Below are 17583 nucleotides of genomic sequence, written 5' to 3'. Positions count from 1 at the left end.
TCGACGGGGCCATCCGAGGTAGATGCTTGCTGCGCCGAACGGCTCGGGAGCAGCGGGATGCAGCGGCCGGGCTGCCGAGGCCGAGCCTTCCTGCCCGCCTGGAGGCTGTTCTGGGCTCTCTCCCCTGCTTGGCTGTTTTCCCCCGGTTTGCTCGTTCCTCCGTTCCACCCGGCCCTTCCCACGGGTGCCTGGAGAGGGAGGATGGCGCCGTCCCTCCCCCGCGGGCTTGGGAGCACGTCGCAATTTCTTTCTAAGGGCTATTTGTGCAAGCGATGCCTTGTCCCTTCTCCTCCCCAGCCTCGGAGACGCGGACCCTCTCTGCTCAACGGGGCAAGCGCTGAACCGAGGAGCAGCGACGCCCGGAGATTCGGGGGGGACTTGGCTCCTCGCTGCCACCGGGGCTCGTCCGGCGCACCCGGCTCTGCTCAGACTCCTCAGGGTCGTTCCTCTCCGCCACCCTTCGTGACGCCGGGGCACCGGGGGGATGATCCGTCGCCGCTGCTGCACCTCGAGGCTCTCTGCTCGGCTGCTTTTTCTCTGGAAGCATGGAAATACGGATACACGCGCAAGCGACTGCCCTGCGACGCACCGTCAGCATCGCGCCGGGGCTTCAGCCTCTCCGGCCACCCCGGTGCCTCTTCCACCGGGCTCGTCTTGCGCTACGGGAACCTCCGAGGTAAAGGAATTGTTTTCTTTCATGGAAAGCCTTCATCCCATCGAGATGTGTTGGGAAACAAGCGCCCGGACAGCCTGTCGCCTCCTGCCGTCACCATGAACTGTGTCCACCGAGAGCTCCGAGAGGCTCCTGCCCTCCCAGCCAAAGGTTTCCAAAGCTGCACGCCAAGGCCAAGACCCCGTCTATGCACTCCCCCGCCTCCCTGTCCCTCCGTGTCCCCGTCGTGCCCCCGTGGCACACCACGGACCCCGAGGGCCTTTGCCCGCCCTGGCCTGGACGTGCAGGGCATCGGTGGGGGGCCGGGAGCCCGTCACATCACCCCCCTGGCAGTGCCATCGCATCCCCCCTGCTCAGGGTCCCCCGTCACCTATGCAAGTACCTCCGCGTCCTCTCCCGTGTCCCCTCCCGTGTCCCCGGTGTCCTGGGCTGGGGGAGGCTGGGGGGGAGGGGTGTCCGGTGGGACCCTCCCCCTGTCCCCGTGGCACTTTCAAGGGCTGCTCTGACGATTTCCCCCCCCCCGACCCCCATGGGTGCCTGGCGGCTCCCCGGGGTAGTGCTGTGTTTGGGGGTGGGCTCAGCCCTTATGCCCCCCAGCTTCTTCCCCCCTTGCCCCTCAACTGGCCCCAGGAGGTGACAGGGACGCCGGGACAGGCTCTGTTAAAATAAAACCTTTATTTGTCTGGCGTGACACCGGGGTATAAATCCGTGCCCGGTGCTGGAGCAGGGGTTGGGAACGCGGCCACCAGCCGAGCGAAGCCGTGACACCGTGGGCGCAATGGGGCGCGTGGTGGCAGGGTCCCCTCGGGGACCTCATGGCGATGGCACTGTCCTTGCAGCCCAAGGAGGGGCTGGGATCGAGCGTGGCTGGCGGTGGGGACATTCGGGGGTTGCTGTCACCCACCTCGCCCCCCTGGGGCTGTGTTGGGCTTTCGGTGGCCTGGTCACCCCCTCCTGGTTGTCGCAGTGTCCCTGTCCCCTCAGGGTCACCGCCAGGGAGGGGAGGAGTGGGGCACAGAGTCCAGCACATGTGGTGGCACTACGGGACACGGAGGGGGTCCCCTACCCCCTGGGGTCCCCCAACCAGCCCTGCTGTCACCGCGGCCAGGCAAGCGGTGTCCCCAGGCTGTCCCCGCACAGGGAGCAGGGTGTCTCCGGCGCAGGAGGGTGCCCACCCCATGGAGGACCACGTTGTCCTCCACAGGGGGACACGGTGTCCCTCCCACCGGGACCACGGGGACCTCACAGGCTCTTGCATCGAACGTGCACGAAGAGTGTGGCGGGGGACAGGGACGCCCCGTCCTTGGAGAGCAGATGGATGTGGCGATACCCTGGGGACAGAGACGGGGGCTGAGCAGGTGACAGGGGACAGTCCCCGGGGGCAGCGGGGTGGCCACACACCCACCTTCCCTCATGCTGGGCAGGGGCAGGGTGAACTGGCCCACGAAGTCGTTGCAGGAGGTGCTGTCGTAGTCCTCCACCACGAAGCGCACCAGGGCCAGCTCGGGCGCCCGCAGCTGGAAGCTCAGCGTCTCCTCCCAGCGCGGGTTGAAGCCTACGGCACCGGGACGGGAGGTGGGCACAGCCACCGGGGCCACCGAGGCCACCGGGACCACCTGCCACCCGCGAGCCAGGGGCCGGCTTGACCCACCGGTGCGCTCGCCCCTGCCCCAGTTTAGCTGCCGTCCTGCACTGGGGTGTGCGGGACTGGGGCAGACTCGGGGAGTGGGGGTTGCACTGGAGCTGGGCTGGGCTATACTGGGGGAATGGGGGTCATACTGTGGCCAGACTGGGCTATACTGGGGGAATGGGGGTGACACGGGGGCTGAGCTGGACTACACTGGGAGAATGGGGGTCATACTGGAGCTGAGCTGGGCTATACTGGGGGAATGGGGGTTATACTGGGGCCATGATGACGTATACTGGGGAAACAGGTGTCATACTGGGGCCAGACTGGGCTATACTGGGAGAATGGGGACCATACTAGGGCCAGGCTTGTCTATACTGGAGGAATGGGGGTGACACTGGGGCCGCGATGGTGTATACTGGGGAAACAGGGGTCATACTGGGGCTATGCTGGGGGAATGGGGGTCATACTGGGCTAAGCTCATCTGTACCAGGGGAACGGGGGTGACACTGGGGCTGGGCTGGACTATACTGGGGGAAAGGGGGTCATACTGGGGCGGGGCTGGGCCATACTGGCGTAATGGGGGTCATACTGGGGCCATGGTGGGGTATACTGGGGGAATGGGGACCATACTAGGGCCAGGCTTGTCTCTACCGGGGGAATGGGGGTGACACGGGGGCTGGGCTGGGCTGTGCTGGGGGAATGGGGGTTATACTGGGACAGTGATGGGGGTATACTGGGGCAATGGGGGTCATATTGGGGCTGCGATGGTCTATACTGGGGAAACAGGGATCATACCGGGACTGGGCTATGCAGGGGGAATGGTGGTCGTACTGGGGCCATGGTGGGGGTACACTGGGGGAATGGGGGTCATACTGGGGCCGTGGTGGGGTACACTGGGGGAATGGGGGTCATACTGGGGCCGTGGTGGGGTATAACTGGGGGAACAGGGGTCACACTGGGCTTGGGCTGGGTATACTGGAGGGCAGGAGGGAGCAGCGGGGGGGGACAACTGGGACGCGCTGGGGACCTGCCACTGGTTGGGATCGTGCCGTGCTGGGGACGGGGCACTGCGGGACTGGGGTGCACTGGGGGGACTGGGATGTCCTGGGCACCGGCCCAACGCGGGGAGCAGCGGGTGCCCGGGGTAATGGGTGCCCGAGGGCTCTGCCACCCCCAGGGATCAGGGTGCCCTGAGGTGTCCCTGGGGACCAAGTGCCCTGGGCTGTCCCCAGGGATCAGGGTGCCCTGGGGTGTCCCTGAGGACCAGGTGTCCCAGGGTGTCCCATGGGATTGGGTGCCCTGGCGTGTCCCTGAGGTCCAAGTGTCCTGGGGTGTCCCCAGGGATCAGATGTCCTGGGTTGTCCCTGAGGACCAGGTGCCCCGGGGTGTCCCCGGGGATCAGGGTGTCCTGGGGTGCCCCTGGGGACCAGCTGTCCTGGGGTGTCCCCAGGGATCAGGGTGTCCCAGGGATCAGGGTGCCTTGGGCTGTCCCTGGGGACCAGGGTGCCCTGAGGCATCTTGAGGATCAGGTTGTCCTGGGGCGTCCCCAGGGATTGGGTGCCCCGTGCCACCCCTGGGCATCAGGGTGCCTGAGTTGCCCCTGGGGACCAGGTGTCCTGGGGTACCCTGAGGACCAGGTGTCCTGGGCTGTCCCCTGGGCATCAAGGTGCCCTGGCGTGCCCCTGAGGTCCAGGTGTCCTGCAGTGTCCCTGGAGATCAGGTGTCCTGGGGTGTCCCCAGGGATCAGGGTGCCCTGGGGTGCCCCTGAGGACCAGGTGTCCCAGGGTGTCGCCAGGGATTGGGTGCCCCGGGGTGTCCCTGAGGACCAGGTGCCCTGGGGTGTCCTTGAGGACCAGGATGCCCTGAGGCATCTTGGGGATCAGGTTGTCCTGGGGTGTCCCCAGGGACTGGGTGCCCTGGGGTGTCCCTGAGTTCCAGGTGTCCTGGGGTGTCGCCAGGGATTGCATGTCCTGGGGTGCCCCTGGGGATCAGGTGTCCTGGGGTGTCCCTGGGGATCAGGTGTCCCGGGGTGTCCCCGGGGACCGGTGGCCGGGCAGTGGTGGCCCTGGGGGCGCTCACCATTGTTGAGCTTGTGGTGGGTCTGCTGCTTGCTGCAGTCGGCCGGGACACCGTGGATCTCCACCCGCACGAAGGGGTCCACGATGGAGCTCCCCTTCTCCCGGTTCAGCTTGGGCAGCTGCTGCGCCGTGATCACCTGGGGACAGAGGGTGCTGGGGGCCGGTGGCACGGGGCACCGCGGGGTGGCGGGACCCAGGAGAAGGGATGTAGGTGGCACATGGCTGGGTGCAGGGACAGGGTTGGTGTCCCCAGGAGAAGGGACGTAGGTGGCACATGGCTGGGTGCAGGGACAGGGTTGGTGTCCCCAGGAGAAAGGACGTGGGTGGCACACAGCTGGGCTTGGGGACAGGGTTGGTGTCCCCAGGAGAAGGAAGGTAGGTAGCACATGGCTGGGTGTGGGGACAGGGTTGGTGTCCCCAGGAGAAGGAATGTGGGTGGCATATGGCTGGGTGTGGGAATGGGGTGGGGAGGAGGGAGGTGGTTGGTGCCACCCAGGAGAAGGGACACGGGTAGCACAGGGCTGGGCGCAGGGACAGAATTGGTACCACCCAGGAGAAGGGATGTGGGTGGCACGTGGCTGGCTGCAGGGTCAAGGTTGATGTCCCCAGGAGAAGGGACATGGGTGGCATTTGCCCAGGCGTGGGAATGAGGTCAGTGTCACCCAGGAGCGGGGACATGGCTGGTGCCCAAACAGATGTGAGGACAAGGGTCAGCGTCCCAGGAGAAGAGCGGTTGGTGGCACCCCGGTGGGTGTGGGGTCGGTGGCACGTAGGAGAAGGTGTGTAAAGTGGCACCTGGCTGGACACGGGGTTGGTGGCACCCAGAACGGATGCGCGTGGGCCCTGGCTGAGTGTGGGGTTGGTGTCACCCAGAAGGGACATGGGTGGCACCTGCTTGGGCGTGGGCTTGGTGGCACCTGGGAAAGGGGAGGCAGGTGGCGCCTGGCCAGGCATGGGAACGCCAGGGGTGTCACCCAGCAGGGACGTGGGTGTCACCCCCCGGGGTGGGGGGAGCGGGGTGCCCTCACCCTGACGTGCAGGGCCAGGCGGCGGGGGCCCTCTCCGGGGGGGCTGCGCAGGCAGGGGGGCTTCAGCACGTAACCGCAGCGCCCGTTGCCCAGGAAGCGCCCCACGTTCAGGTCCATCTCGTAGCCCGGCGTCTGGAAGTTGAGGGCCACTGAGGGGACAGGGGGACGGGGTGTCAGGCTGGGTGATGGCTCTGGGGTGGGGGGGTGCCAGGTCATGGGAGTGTCTCCCGGGGGGGTGGGGGGGGCCGGGGGGGGTCTCACCCAGCTGGCAGCCGGCGTTCCACATCTCCTGGGGGTTGTAGTTGGAGGAGTTCATCTTCAGCCCCAGCGGGTAGACGCGGCTGAGCTGCCGGGCGTTGTACCGGACCAGCGCCGGGCCTGAGGGGGGCGGGGGGGAAGATGGGTGAGAGGGACCCCTGCACCCATGGGTGCCACTGCGGGGCCCTGCCGGGGGGGGTGACGTGTCCTGCCTGCCCCCAGGAGCCTGGGGATGCGGATGGAGCCTGCCCGGCTGGGTGGACCCAGAGCCTGAAACCAGACCCTGGGGGGTCAGACCCCAACCCTGGACCTTGACCTTGGATCCCTGACCCCAGACCCTGACCCCAGACCTCAGACCCTGGATGCTGACCCAGATCTTAATCCAGACCCTGGACCCCAGACCGTGATGCTGGATCCTGACCTTGACTTTAGACCCCAGACCCTGACACTGGACCTTGACCCTGGACCTCAGACTCCGGACCCAAACCCCAGACCCTGAACCCAGATCTTAATCCTAGCCCTGGACCCCGGACCCCGACACTGATCCCAGCCCTTGGCCCTAGACCCCAGCCCTTGGCCCTGGACCCCAGCCCCTGGCCTCAGATCCTGACCCTGGACCCTGCACCCAAACCCCCGACCTCGACCCCAGATCCCAGATCTCAGTGCCTGGACCCTGACCCAGATCTTAACGCCAGCCCCAGACCCCAGACCTGACCCTGGACCCAGGTGGCACATCCCCAAACCCTGATCCCAGACCTTTACACCAGATCCTGATCCTGGACCGGTGACCCTCACCCTGCCCTCTGGCCCCAGACCCTGATACCGGACCCCAGTCCCACCAGACCAGAGCAGCCCAGGTGGGGCCAGCATGTCCCCGATCATCACCCATGGAGCCACCTCGGTGGCAGAGCCCACCAGCCTCAGCCCCATCCTAGGACAAGTCCCCCTTGTCCCCATCCCATTGCCCTCACCCGCCTCCTTGATGAGCTTCCGAGCCTTCCTCTCGCTGAAGGAGGACATCTCGCAGGGCCGGGGGTGGCGCAGGGCGTGGGCCAGGCCAGGGAAGGGGACAGCCTGGCAGTACACCACCACGGCCGACAGCTCTGGGGCCACCTGTGACGCGTCCTTGGCCTGCAGGAGCCACCATGGTGTCAGGGCCACCCCGGCTCTGGTGGTCACCCACCTGCCTGAGGATCTGCAGAGCCCCCTACCCTGCTAGTACCGAGAACCCCAAGGCCATGGAGACCCCCAAAGTGATGGAGAACCTGAGGCAATGGAGTGATGGACCCTGAGATGATGGAGAACTCAAGCAGTTTGAGACTCTGAGGTCATGAAGAACCCAAAGTGATGGACAACCCAAGATGTTAGAGACCTCAAGGTGATGGAGGCCCTGAAGTGATGGACAACTCAAGATGGTGGAGAACTGAAGGTGACAGAGACCTCAAGGTGATGGAGACCCTGAGGTGGAGAACTGAGGCAATGGAGAACACCCCCCGAGGCAATGGACACCCTGAGGGGTCACCCTGGAGGTGATGGAGACCCAAGGTCATAGAGTTCCCAAGGCAATGGAGACCCCAGAAATGGAGCACCCAGCCCAAGAGGGGAAGAGGGAGGCACAGTCAAGGAGTCCCCAAGCTCAGTCCCCTCTGCTGGGCAGTGACAACCGCTCACCGCCCCCACGGTACCTGACCCGTCAGCTCCATCACACAACCCACCTGCAGAGGTTTGATCTCCTGCAGCGACTGCAGCGACTGGAAGAGGAGAGAGCAGGGCTGCATCAGGGGGTACTGGCAGCAGTCACCTGCCCCAGGCCCCACAGTGGTCCTGTGGCACTGCTGGTATGCTGTGGTCCTCTGGGACCACCAGGACACCATGGTCCTCCAGCGCCACCAGGATGCCGTGGTCCCCCAGCAACACCAGGATGCTGTGGTCCTCCAGCACTACCAGGTTGCCATGGTCCTCCAGGATCACCAGCACACCATGGTCCCCCAGCATCATCAGGACACCGTGGTCCCCCAGCACCACCAGGACTCCGTGGTGACCCGGTACCGTAGCCCTGGGAGAGCCCTTTACCCGCCGGTTGCTTCTCTCCTGCAGCTTCTCCTCCTCTTCTTCTTCCTCCTCCTCCTCCTCTTCCTCCTCCTCATGGTCCAGAAGGGAGGTGACACCCTGGGGCTCGTGCCACGGCTCTGGCAGCTTCTTGCCCTTCACCAGGACCTTCCCCTTCAGCTGCTGCGGGAAGAAGGGCCAAGCTCAGGGCTCAGAGGGGACATGGGGACACTGTGGTGGGCGGGAGGGTGGCCTTACCTCTGGGGACGGGAGGTCGTGGGGGTCCTGCCCCTCCAGCGGCTGCGTCAGCAGCATGTCCCCCAGGATGGCCTTCATGTGCCGGGCCATGGTGGTCTGCTGCTCCAGCCCACAGTGGTTCTCCAGGGACAGGATGACGGGGTAGGGCGATTGCTAGGGAAGGGACGGGCAGCGCTCGGCACCCGGCGCCCAGCTCCCGTCCCAGGGCTGCCGGCGCCCGGCTCACCTTGAAGGCGTAGTCGCGGATGCTCTCGATGACATCGCGGAAGAGGATTTTGGAGGTGAGCGTGTGGCCATGGTAGACGATGGGTTCCCCGTCGGAGCCCTCCCAGCAGTCCAGCTCCACGCAGCGGCATCCCGCCATCAGCGCCCTGCCACCGCACCGTCATCGGATGGGTCCCCGCGCCGCCCCGGCACCCTCGAACCACGGGACCATCCAGGCATGGAGCATCTGAGCAGGGGCACCCACCTGACGTAGGCTTCAGTGCTGCTGGTGCCACCGATCTGGTTGCGCGTCAGGTAGGTGTTGTGGGAGGAGGAGATGAAGTAGTGGCACAGGGGCTGGCTCATGTCCTGGTGCACCTTGGTGTGCTCCTGGTTGAGGATGTCACCAGCGGCTGAGAGGAGGTACATCATGAAGCCGTCCAGCATCATCAGGTCCTGCTGCCTGGCTGCGGGACACAGCGGTGGGGTGTCGCAGAGGGCTGGCATTCTGCTGGTGGGGTGCCACCCCGGGGACTGTCCCCACCTGGATGCCCCCTGTCCCATGTTCACTCCAGACCCGGCACTGCAGCACCGGGGGGACATGTAAGTTCCCCTGAGCGTCCCATCACCATCCTGATGTCGCTCATCCTGCCAGTGCCACATTCACCCTGGACCTGCCATGGTGGCACCCATGAGATGTGGAGGTTCCCTGTCCCCCCCCGTGATGTTCTCTGTCCTCATAGTGCCATGTTCACCCCAGACCTGGCACTGTGGCACCCAGGGGATGTGGAGGTCCCCTTGGTGTCCCATCTCCACCCTGATGTGCCCTATCGTGCCAGTGCCACGTCTACCGTAAGGGTATTACTGTGATACCCAAGGGTCATGGAGGTCCTTCACCCCAACCATGATGTCCCCTGTCCTCCTGGTGCTTTGTTCACCCTGGACCTGCCATAGTGGGACCCAAGGGACATGGAGGTCCCCCAGCAGTGTCACATGCATGTTAGGCCTGGCACTGCATCACCCAGGAGACGTGGAGGTCCACCTGCTGTCCCTCCCCACCTCCACGTCCCCTGTCCCCACAGTGCCGCATCCACCAGGGACCAGCAAGGCCACGCATTGGACTGCTGACACCCAGTGCCACCCCGGGGACGGGACACGGGGACACTCACCCAAGCCTTGGAGGACCCCATACCAGCTTGGGGGGGGTGACACCACCAAGCAGAGCCCCATCCCCACGCCATCGATGACCCACCTTGGCTGCGGCAGCGCCCATCCCACCATCCCACCATCCCACCACCACCACCCATGACCCGAGCTGGCCGTCCTCAGCCCTACCCTTCTCGTTGAGCTCGTAGGTGCGGATGACGGCCCGGGCCTGGCGCAGGCTGGCGTCCTCGCCCTGATCCCGTAGGAAATCCCGCAGCTCCTCGGCCGACAGGACGCGGTCCTCGCCCGAGTAACGCCCGAAAAGCTCCTCCAGCTCCGGCCGCCGCAGCAGCCGTCGGCAAAACTCCTCCAGCTCCCGGCCCTCCAGCCGCTCGTTGCCCGAGTGGTCGCACTCCTGACGGGACCACAGCCCAACCTCGGGGACCGTCCCCTGCCCGGGAGGTACGGCCACCCCCTGCCTTGTCCTGCCTGTCCCTGGGGGTTGGCAGCGTGTGTGATGAGTTTTGGGGGGGCTCAGACACTGGCATGAAGGCTCGGGGACGGGGTGTGCCCAGGGGGGGTGTGGGGGCATGTCCCCTCTGCCCCCCGACCCATAGCCCTCTGACCCTCCAGTCTGGGATGGAGCAGAGCGGAGTGCTGTGCCTCAGTTTCCCCAAGTGGAAAAGGAAGTTGGGAGATGCCCGTGGCGGGGGGGAATGTCACACCCTGGGGACCCACAGAGCAGGAGTGGGGGGACAGCCCACCCCACCCCACCCCACCATGAGCTCCTGTTCATGTTGAAACCCAACCATTGGTGGCGGACCCAGCCACTGGTGGTGGTGGGTGGCTTTGGCTGTGACGAGTTTGACAGTTCTCTGCGCTTGGGGAGGCAGAGGAGGAGCCAGTGTCCCCTCCCGGTGACAGCAGGTGCCGGAGCACGGGACGGATACCTTGAAGAGCTTGTAGGCGTAGCCGTCATCCATGTCGATGTTGATCATCCTCAGCATGCTCTTCACCTCCCGGAAGGACATCTTGTTGTCCTTGTTCCTGTCTGCTCGCTGCAGGACCCCGTGGATCCAGCTACGCCAGGGTAAGGAAACCACCCGGCGTCACCCCCAACGGCCGTCCCCAACCCGTCCCCAAGCCCCCATAGCTCTGCCAAAGGATATTGGTCGAGCTTCTCCGGTTGACTCATGGCTTGCAGCCGCCCCATCAGCTTGGTGAGCCCTTGCACCCAGTGGCGGGCATCCTCCTCGCCCCGGGCGGCCAGGTCGAGGTTCTTGCGCTTGCCCTTGAAGACGAGGGTGAAGCAGTGCCGCGCCGGGAAGGCGGCACCGTGCTTGCGCAGCCCCTCCGACTGGTGGCCCTCACGCACCGCCTCGATGTGCATCACCGAGACTGCAGGGACACGGGCGGTGACAAGGCCACCCCGGGGGACGGAGGTGCTCCCTCGGCATTTTCCCCCACCCGTGAGCAACCTGCAAGACATCCTGGCTGCCGATGGGCACCCTACGTGTCCCCAGGGGCGCCCCAGGGGACCGGGGCTCTGCTCTTGTTGATGCCACAGCCGGGCTTAACTCACTAATCCCAGGCGAGACAGGAGCCATGGCCGCTGTCGCCTGCGGGGACGGGGACGGGGACAGGGACGCCGGCGGGCCATGGAGCTGTCTTGCAGCGCTGCCAGCTCTGGGCACCCGTCCCAGATGCGAGGGTGGAAAGAGATGGATGATGGCGGGGAGCAGGGACGGAGTCTGGCTGGGATGGAGGAGGGACCTCGTGATGGTCCCGAGGGGGATGGGGAAGGGAGTGGGCTGAGGGGGCTCAGCCTGGGGTGCACTGGGGTGTAATGGGATGCGCTGGGTGGAATGGGAAGCACTGGAAGGTGCTGGGAGGCACTTGGGTGCAGTGGGTTGGGGTCCGGGTCTCAGGTCGGGGGGGATCTGGGTCTTGGGTGGGGGTCCAGGTCTCTGATGGGGGTCCATGTTCTGGACTGGGGTCCACATCTTGGGTCGGGGGCTGGGTCCCAGGCTGGGGGTGCAGGTCCTGGGGTGGGATCTGGGTCCTGGGGTGGGGTCTGGGTCCTGGGTGGGGGGCTGGGTCCTTGGGTGGGGGTCCTGGTTCCAGGGTGGGGTCTGGTTCCAGGGTGGGGTCTGGGTCCTGGGTTGGGATCTGGGTCCTGGGTGGGGGGCTGGGTGCTGGGTGAGGTTCAGGTCCCAGGTGGGGGTCCAGGGTGGGGTCTGGGTCCTGGGTGGGGGTCTGGGACCCAGGTGGGGTCCAGGTTCTGGGTGGGGGTCCAGGTCTTGGGTTGGGATCTGGGTCCTGGATTAGGGTTGGGGTCCCAGGTGGGGGTCCAGGTGAGGGGCTGGGTCCCAGGTTGGGGGCTGGGTCCTTGGGTGGGTATCAAGGTTCTAGGGTGGGTTTTGATCCCTGGGTGGGGGTCCGGGTGCCAGGTTGTGGGCTGGGTCCTGGGTTGGGATCTGGGTCCTGGGGTGGGGGGCTGGGTGCTGGGTGAGGTCCAGGTCCCAGGTGGGGGTCTGGGGGGAGGTCTGGGTCCAGGGTGGGGGGCTGGGTTGCACGTAGGGGTCTGGGTCGTGGGTTGGGGGCTGGGTCCTGGGTTGGGATCTGGGTCCTGGGGTGGGGGGGCTGGGTGCTGGGTGAGGTCCAGGTCCCAGGTGGGGGTCTGGGGGGAGGTCTGGGTCCAGGGTGGGGGGCTGGGTTGCACGTAGGGGTCTGGGTCCCGGGTTGGGGGCTGGGTCCTGGGGTGGGGGCTGGGTGGGGGTCTGGGTCCCGGGTGGGGGCTTGGGTCCCGGCTCACTCCCAGGTCCCCATGGGCGGGTTCGGGGCACTGCCCACGTCCCAACCCCCCCCTGCAGCTCCGGGCCGTGCGGGACTGTGCCCCAGGGTCCCCAAGCCCCCAGGGGACCGTCCCCAGCGCTGGCACTCACAGCTCTGCCGGGAGCCAGCGTGCCTGAAGCCCCCCTCGGAGCAGACGGTGGCTCCGTCCTCCTGCAGGCGGAAGAGCCGCTCCCTGGGGCCCCCCCGGGACTTGATCTTCCAGAGCAGGGACCCCCGCAGCATCCGCTGGATGTCCTCGTCCTCCGTCAGGCCTGCGGGGCACAGCCCGTGGGCATCCTGAGCGGGTACTGGGGGGCACTGGGGGGTACTGGAGGCGCTGGGGGGTTACTGGGGGTACTGGGGAGGGCTTGGTGCACATCTGTATGCACAGCTGCACGTGTACACCCCTTGGGATGGCACGGAATGGCATGGCATGGCATGGGGTGGCATGGAGTGTGACAGACAGGGCAGGATGGGACAGATGGGACAGGACAGACATGATGGGATGGAAAAGGATGGGACGGGATGGAACGGGATTGGACAGACATAATGGGACAGAATGGCACAGCACGGCGTGGGACAGGGTGGATGGGATGGGACAGGACAGGATGGGATGGACAGGAGAGGGGGATGGGATGGGATGGGATGGGATGGGACGGCACAGCATTGGCATGGGACAGGATAAAGGGATGGGACAGGACAGGATGGCATGGAGAGGAGAGGGGGATGGGATGGGATGGGGTGGGGTGGGGTGGGATGGCACAAAATTGGCATGGAACAGAATGAAGGCATGGGATAGGACAGGATGGCATGGACAGGAGAGGGGGATGGGATGGGATGGGGTGGGATGGGACGGGACAGTGCAGACAGTACGTGATGGGACAAGATGGGACAGGTAGGATGGGACAGGACAGAGTAGGAGGGACAGGATGGGATGGGACATAGTGGATGGGACAAACATGGCAGGACGGGAGGGGATAGGATGGGAGAGACCTGATGGGATGAAGTGGGACGGGATGGGATACCATGGGATGGGGCAGGACAGGACACGGCAGACAGGGCAGGATGGGACATGACGGGACAGATGGGATGAAACAGGACGGATGGGATGGGACCAGATGGGATGGGACAGAGCAGACGGGATGGGACAGGACAGGGTGAGACATGATGGGACAGGACAGACAGGATGGGACAGGACGCAATGTGATGGGACAGGACGGGATGGGACAGGGCAGATGGGATGGGACAGACAGGACAAGCCACTGCCGTCTCACGCCCTTGGGGCACTGTGGGGCCAGGCGGGGGGGCCAGGGCAGGCGGCGGTGGCAGAGCCCCGCTCACACGGCAGAGCTCAGCTCCTAAATCCCAGCAAAGCCGCCTGGATCCTGCGTGGGGAGCGCCGGGACGGTGCTGGCAGCGGAGCTCAGGCCGGGCACGCTGACGGGGTGGCCTCGGGGGACTCGCGGGCCCACGCCCGGGCTCACGGCGGGCCAGGACTTTTCCGTCTATTCTCCAAAAAACAGCTATTTCCTCCCTTTTTGTTTTGGCAGCCGCTCCTTGAGCGCAGCCCCAGCGCCCGTGTCCCTGTTCCGGCTGGAGAATGCGGCTCCGGGCTGGGAAACGGCAAGTTTGGGGCCGAGCAGGGACATCCCGAGCTGGCCACGGCCTTGGGGACATGGCCACCGGCTGCCACCACCCCCTGCGCTGTCACAGCCTGCCCACGGTGCAGAGTCGAGGACACCTTCACGGCAGATACGGACCCACGGAGGCATGGATGAACATGGATATATGGATACATGGATACGGGCACACGGGTACACAGATGGACGGACACACGGATGGTTGGACACATGGACAAGTGTATGGGTGCATGGACGCCCGGACACATGGACACAGGGCCGCATGGACATGTGGATGCACTGACACCTGGGCACATGGATGCATGGATGTACAGATGTGGGGATGCATGGATACACGGATACAGGGATGCACTGACGCAAGGACACACGGGCATGCGGATGGGTGGATGCACAAACTTATGGATGCACGGACACACGGATGCGCCGATGCACAGGTACAAGGATATACGAACGCAGAGATGCAGGGATGTGTGGATGCATAGACACAGGGATGCAAGGATGGATGCGCAGACATACGGACGTACCGATGCATGGACACAGGGATGCGTGGATATCCAGATAGAGGGATGTATGGAGACACGGACACATGGTTGTACAGATGCAGGGATGTATGGATACATGGATGCACTGATGCAGGGACACACGGGCACATGGATATAGAAGCATATGGATGCATGGACGCAGGGACATACAGATGCACCGAGAGGCACATGGGTGCAGGGACACATGGACATACGGACACAGGGATGCACCAACACAGAGGCACATGGCTGCACGGATGTAGGGATGCAGGGGTGTACGGATGCACAGACACACGGATGCAAGGACGGACGGATGCATGGGCACGCGGATGCACTGATGCACAAACACATGGACGCACGGATAGGCGGGTGCAGGGATGCACGGATGCATGGACACGCAGATGCAGGGACGGGTGGATGCACTGATGCAAGGACACACAGACCCATGGATGCACAGACACAGGGACGCACAGACACAGGGACACACGGACACAGGGACACACGGAGCTGCAGCAGACACATGGCCGCTCCAAGCCGTGCAGCTCCGGGCACACGCTGGACGCCCAAAGCCACGTGGGGGCCAGTGCAGCGACTGGACCAAAGCCCTCCCTCCGTGGCCCAGGGCCAGCCCCCGCCCTGCCCACTCTGCCCACGCAGGATCGGGCCCGGCCTCCCCGGCTGGCACACCCTGACCTTCCCGGGCCCCGAGCCGCCATGGGGACGGTGGGGCCCTGAGCCCACAGCGCTGCATGTGGGGAAACTGAGGCAAGGTATCAGGTGAGGGTCCCAGGGAGCTGGAGCTGGAGCTGAGCCTTGGGGACAATAAATACCCGGAGCGGGAGGGCTCCTGTCACCCGTGGTGTGGCCGAACCCTGACCCCGCTGCTGCCCAACATCTGGGGCTATATATAGCTATTCTGGGGCTACCTTGGGGAGCCCTCCCAGTCACGGGGACCCTTCCCCGCTGTGGGGGACCCCATCCACTTTGGGGACACTCCCTGCCATGGGGACCCTCCTGGCCACGGAGACCCATCCACCTTGGGGACATTCCTTGGCATGGGGACCCCTCCCCATGGTGAGAACCTCACCCAACCATGGGGACAATTTCCTGCATGGGGACCCTGGCTATCTCGGGGACCCCTCCTTGCCATGGGGGACCCATTTCTTCCACGGGGAACCCCATCTACCTCGGGGACGCTCCCTGCCATGGGGACCCTCCTGGCCATGGGGACCTCACCCAACCACGGGGACAGTTTCCCGCATGGGGACCACAGCTATCTGGGGGACGCTCCCTGCCATGGGGGACCCCATCCACTTGGGGGACCCTTCCCTGCCATGGGGGACCCCATTAACCTCGGGGACACTCCTGGCCATGGCGGGGGGAGAAGGGGGGGAGCCGCACCCAACCGTGGGGACACATTCCTGCCTGGGGACTTTGGCAATCTTGGGGGACGCCTCCCAGCCACAGGGACCCAGCCCTGCCATGGGGGTCCCCATCCGCTTCGGGGACCCTCCCAGCCACGGACATCCCTCCCGGGACCCCCCTGGCACAGCCCCCCCGGAGTCCGGTCCCCGCCCCCACTCCCGCCCCGTCGGGTCCCCTGCCTCCCCCCGCCAACACCCCCCCCACCCCCCTCCGGCGGGACCGGCCCCGGGACTCACCCATTTTCTTCAAGGCTCTGCCGGGCCGGCGGGGGCCACCGGAGCCGTCCGGCGGCGAACGGGGCTGCTCGGCGGCGCGACGAGCCTTCCTGCCGCAGATCATGGTGGGGGGGCCGGTTCTCCGGTACCCCCAGTATCCCCGGTGTTCCTGGTACCCCCGGTGCCCCCGGTCCCGGCGGTGCCCCTGGTGTCCCCGGCCGGCGCAGCGGGGCTGGGCGGCGGCGGCGGCGGCGGCCGGGGCTGGGGCTGGGCTGGGGCTGGGGCTGGGCGGCCCCGCCGGGACCGGGGCCGGGCGCGGGGAGGTACCGGGAGGAGCCACATTTCAGCCCCGGCGGTGTTAACCGTTTGTGCCGGCCCGGAACGAGCGGCGGCTGCCGGTGCCGGTGTGCGCCGGGATGGGCCGGCGCCGGGGTCCGGTCTGCACCGGGATGGGCCGGCGCCGGGGTCCGGTCTGCACCGGGATGGGCCGGCGCCGGGGTCCGGTCTGCACCGGGATGGGTCGGCACCGGGGTCCGGTCTGCACCGGGGGTCGTTCTGCACCGGGATGGGTCGGCACCGGGATCCTTCTGCACCGGGATGGGTCGGCACCGGGGTCCGGTCTGCACCGGGGGGTCCTTCTGCACCGGTAAACGGCATGGGGGGGGCGGGGGGGGTGGTGTCTCGCTCTAAAGCGAGTATAACCCGAAGGGCCAGTCCGTCTCGGAACAAACCGGGGGTCCCCACCTCCCCCCGGGGGTCCGCCTGCACCGGGGACCAGCCCAGGGGACGCCCCGGTCTCTGCTCAGGGGACACGGCTGCCCGCTGGTGGTGCCACCCTGGTACCGCCAGCGGGGACCCCCTCCACCAGCCTGGGGACGGGGTGCCCAGGGGATCCCCTCCGCCGTCACACCTGGGGACAGTGGGGACCCGTGGGCCACCCCTCTGCCATCACAGCTGGAGACAGTAGGGACCCATGGGACCATCTCCACCAGCGTGGGGACAGTGGGGACCCATGGGACCCCCTCCATCCTGCAAATCCCTGCAGTTTTACACCCCCTCACACCTTTCCCACAGCCTGTGGGCAGCTGGGGAGGGGACGGGTGAGTGACCCCCCTGTCCCCACCATGGGGACCCCATCCCCGCAGCCCAGATGGGGCGACGGGTGACGGAGCAGAGGCAGAACCAGGCGTTAATTTCAAGCCCGTAGCTGGGCACAGGGCCGCATCCTTCCCACAAGGGGTAATTTTCCACCGCCCAACATCTTGCAAAAACCCGCGGCGCCCGCGGGGACACGGAGGCCACCCTCTGTGGGGACCGGGGGGACCAGGAGCCGCAGGACAGGGAGAGGAAACCGCCACGGCAGGCGGTGACTTTCCCTGGGGCTGGGGCGACGGCGGCGCTGCCCACGGCTGCGAGACCCAGCGTGGGACGGCGGAGCGCCCGGGGGTGACGGCAGGGCAGCTGGGGGCAATGTTGGGGCAACATCTGGACACCCCGGGTGATACCCGAGCACCCAAGGTGATACCCGAGTATGCCGGGGCAACATCTGGACAGCTGGGGCAACCGCTGGACACCCTGGGGCAATATTGGGGCACCCAGGGGCAACTTCTGGGCAGCCTGGGG

General features: G+C 66.2%; 1 protein-coding gene across 1 annotated transcript; it reads right to left on the bottom strand.

Moving 5' to 3' along the window:
- Positions 1-1781: 1781 nt before the first annotated feature.
- Positions 1782-16302, bottom strand: PLCD3 (phospholipase C delta 3). Its single transcript, XM_063354212.1, is given in 18 exon segments — positions 1782-2004; positions 2079-2228; positions 4383-4518; positions 5410-5558; positions 5671-5787; positions 6639-6798; positions 7383-7418; positions 7741-7899; positions 7975-8127; positions 8201-8345; positions 8444-8645; positions 9514-9739; positions 10275-10404; positions 10494-10722; positions 12270-12431; positions 15982-16127; positions 16129-16235; positions 16237-16302. Coding segments are annotated over 18 exon segments (2562 nt in total). The 3' UTR covers positions 1782-1915.
- Between the last annotated feature and the right edge of the window lie 1281 nt (positions 16303-17583).

Source organism: Chroicocephalus ridibundus, chromosome 17 (genome assembly GCF_963924245.1).
Source record: "Chroicocephalus ridibundus chromosome 17, bChrRid1.1, whole genome shotgun sequence".
Taxonomy (NCBI): domain Eukaryota; kingdom Metazoa; phylum Chordata; class Aves; order Charadriiformes; family Laridae; genus Chroicocephalus; species Chroicocephalus ridibundus.
This window is presented reverse-complemented; position numbering and strand designations above follow the sequence as displayed.